Source organism: Pongo abelii, chromosome X (genome assembly GCF_028885655.2).
Source record: "Pongo abelii isolate AG06213 chromosome X, NHGRI_mPonAbe1-v2.0_pri, whole genome shotgun sequence".
NCBI classification, from domain to species: Eukaryota; Metazoa; Chordata; class Mammalia; order Primates; family Hominidae; genus Pongo; species Pongo abelii.
The window spans coordinates 26,306,152-26,309,257 of NC_072008.2; the positions used below are offsets into that span (position 1 = coordinate 26,306,152).

At 43.8% G+C, this 3,106-nt stretch overlaps 1 protein-coding gene across 1 annotated transcript; it reads left to right on the forward strand.

Annotated features, from left to right (window-relative positions):
* Positions 1-654: 654 nt before the first annotated feature.
* On the forward strand, positions 655-1,752 carry MAGEB6B (MAGE family member B6B). Its single transcript, XM_002831479.1, has one exon. The coding sequence runs from the start codon at positions 655-657 to the stop codon at positions 1,750-1,752; it is 1,098 nt and encodes a 365-aa protein (XP_002831525.1).
* The last annotated feature ends 1,354 nt before the right edge of the window (positions 1,753-3,106 follow it).

A 3,106-nucleotide genomic window follows, 5' to 3' on the forward strand; every position in this document is an offset into this window, starting at 1 on the left:
AGAGTCAGAGAGGTAGGTCCCTGGTTGTAAGAAGATGGCAGCAGGTCAGCGAGGGTGATTTCCAAGTGGTGGGAAGAGTCAGGGTGAGGAGTCTGATTACCGTGGGGGTCATTCTCAATATAACAGCAAGAGCATTCAAATGCCTCCGCTGCTGTCAGCCCTAGGCGGTCTGGGTGTCCCCGGAAAGAAGTGATGGGCAGGAGCGCTTCTTTATTTCCTCCTCGTTGGTACTGTAAAAATTCCTAGTGTCAATTTCAGAGCGGCAGAGGGGAATGGGCCTCTGGGACTTGACAACAATTTTTATGATGATCCAGAATAAAAACGGAGAGGACCCCACCTCTGAACAGAGGGGCCCCCACTGCCAGTCCTTGCTGTCACCTCAGTAAGCCCCAAAATGGGCTGTCATGCTATAGTCTAACACTTACTCTTAACTTCCTCCTAAGTTCGAAGGAGACAAACAGACCAAGCGAACAGGAGTCCTTCGAGTTCCTGGAGCAATTGTTTCACGAAACCTCCAGAAGGGCCCCTGGTTAAAGCCAAGATGGTTGCTCTCTGCTGAAGGTGTTGACATGATGTCACTCTCTCCCGTCCAGGTGCCAGCCTTGCCAACCTTCATGCCCACACTCCTACCTGCTGTCATAGGCCACAGCCACCATGCCTCGGCGTCAGAAGAGTAAGCTCCGTGCCCGTGAGAAACGCCGAGAGACCCATGATCAGCCGCAAGGTCTCACGGGTCCCCAGGCCACTGCAGAGAAGCAAGAAGAGTCTCGCTCTTCCTCATCCTCTTCTGCTGTTTGTCGGGGTGCTCGTCGTAGGTTTTCTGGTTCCTCCGTTCCTCAAGAGTCTCAGGGAGCTTCACCCACTGGCTATCCTGATGCAGGTGCTTCATGCTCAAAATCTGATATGGCTGCCAAGGGTCAAAACGAGAAAAGTCCAAGCACCTCCTGTGATGCCTCTGTTCCTCAGGAGTCTCAGGGAGCTTCACCCACTGGCTCGCCTGATGCAGATGTTTCAGGCTCAAAATCTGATGTGGCCGCCAAGGGTCAAGATGAGGAAAGTTTAAGCCCCTGCAAGAGAGCTGCGTTCTTTACAACCACAGACCGAGATCCTCTAAAAAGGAAGGTGAGCAAGATGGTGCAATTCCTGCAGGAGAAGTTTGAGAAGAAAGAGTCCATTTTAAAGGCAGACATGCTGAAGCGTCTCAGCAGACAGTACAAGCCATGCTTCCCTGAGATCCTCAAGAGAACCTCCGAACGTTTGGTGGTGGTCTTTGGCGTTGAATTGAAAGAAACGGATTCCAGCGGCGAGTCCTACACCCTTGTCAGCAAGCTGGGCCTCTCCAGTGAAGGAAGTCTGAGTGGTGATAATGCACTGCCGAAGTCAGGTCTCCTGATGTCGCTTCTGGGTTTGATCTTCATGAGAGGCAACCGTGCCACTGAAGAGGAGGTCTGGGAGTTCCTGGGTATGTTGGGGATATATGATGGGATCCTGCACTCAATCTATGGGGATGCTCGGAAGATCATTACTGAAGATTTGGTGCAAGATAAGTACGTGGTTTACCAGCAGGTGCGCAACAGTGATCCTCCATGCTATGAGTTCCTGTGGGGTCCACGAGCCTATGCTGAAACCACCAAGATGAGAGTCCTGCGTGTTTTGGCCGAGATCAATAACACCAGTCCCGGTTTATACCCACATCTGTATGAAGACGCCTTGATAGATGAGGTAGAGAGAGCATTGAGACTGAGAGATTAAGGCAGGGCTGGCACTGTTCCCTTCTCCAGGGCACCTTATGGGGCCATATCCTACAGAACTTCCCATTTCTAGGGAGGTCTGAAGTAGAATTTTCGCTTTATGTTAGAAGAGAGTAGTGAGCCTTCTAAGTAGTGCAGTATAGTAGAGGCTGGAGGGAACAAGATATGTATTTCTTTTGTCTTGTTATGCATGAGTAACTTGTAGATTTATGTTTTATCTCTTTGTCAATTTTCAACATTGTTCCTGTTAAGTGAAGGTTTATTTTGCTTTAGATTATACATTTATCAATAACATAGCTCTCACATTCATGGCTGTTTAATCAATTTGAAAGTTACGGTTTGGGTACTAGTAAAACAAAATCATACACCATTCATATTTTCTTTATAATTCAGAACTAGATAACATGATAATAGAGAATGGACTTTGATATGAATCTTAAAGAACTCCACAGTAAAATAGTTGACATCATAATATGAAGAGAAAGAAAAGGAAAAACAGAAATGTAAAGTTTGCTTAATTCTTGGTTTGCCTAATTCGTTTTCCTATTTCTTTTACTATAAATAAAGGATACCTGGATTTATTTAGGTTATTAAGACTGCCGTTAGTTTGTTTTGTTCTAGTGCACTTCATATTCCATGTTATCTACTGCATCAAAAAACCCCTCTGATTGGAGGGTGGTATTTTCTGGGTTTAAAATAATCACATGAAATGCAGTGATCAACATAAGCCAGAATGAGTTCACTAAAAACCTTTTTGAAACAAGGCTGCTAAATTCAAAGAAGTTCCATAGGCTTAAACTGTCTCAAATATTTTCAAGATGTGGTAATTTTGTTTCTTAATATACCATTAAGAAAATTAAAAATTAATAATTTGTGTAAAAACACATATTATGGTAACTGTCATTTATGAAAAACTCAGTATTTCCTACTTAGTATGCCATATGTTTTATGGACAGTACTTATACTCCAAATTCCTACAAGATAGGGTTTAGCAGACTCACTTCAAAATGAATAAATTGCAAATTTCTAAAAGCTCACAAGCTTGTAATTGACAGAGCTGGGATTAGATCTCTGGTCTGGAGTCATCTAGAGCCCACATTTTTCCAATCCTCTCAGCCTGAGCCAGACTTTGTGTCTTTTAATCCATTTTTCCTCTCACTGCCCAAAATGCTCATCAGAGCATTACAAGGACACTGTACCCAAAGCACTTCTTTGGATTATACAACCAGAGTAATCATAATGCTGAATAAATGAGTAGTATGAATTACGAAAAGAAAAAAATAATACACAGTGACAGTATGATCATCTACATATGCAACATTAGATAACCCAATAAGATCAGGAGCTCCCAAAAT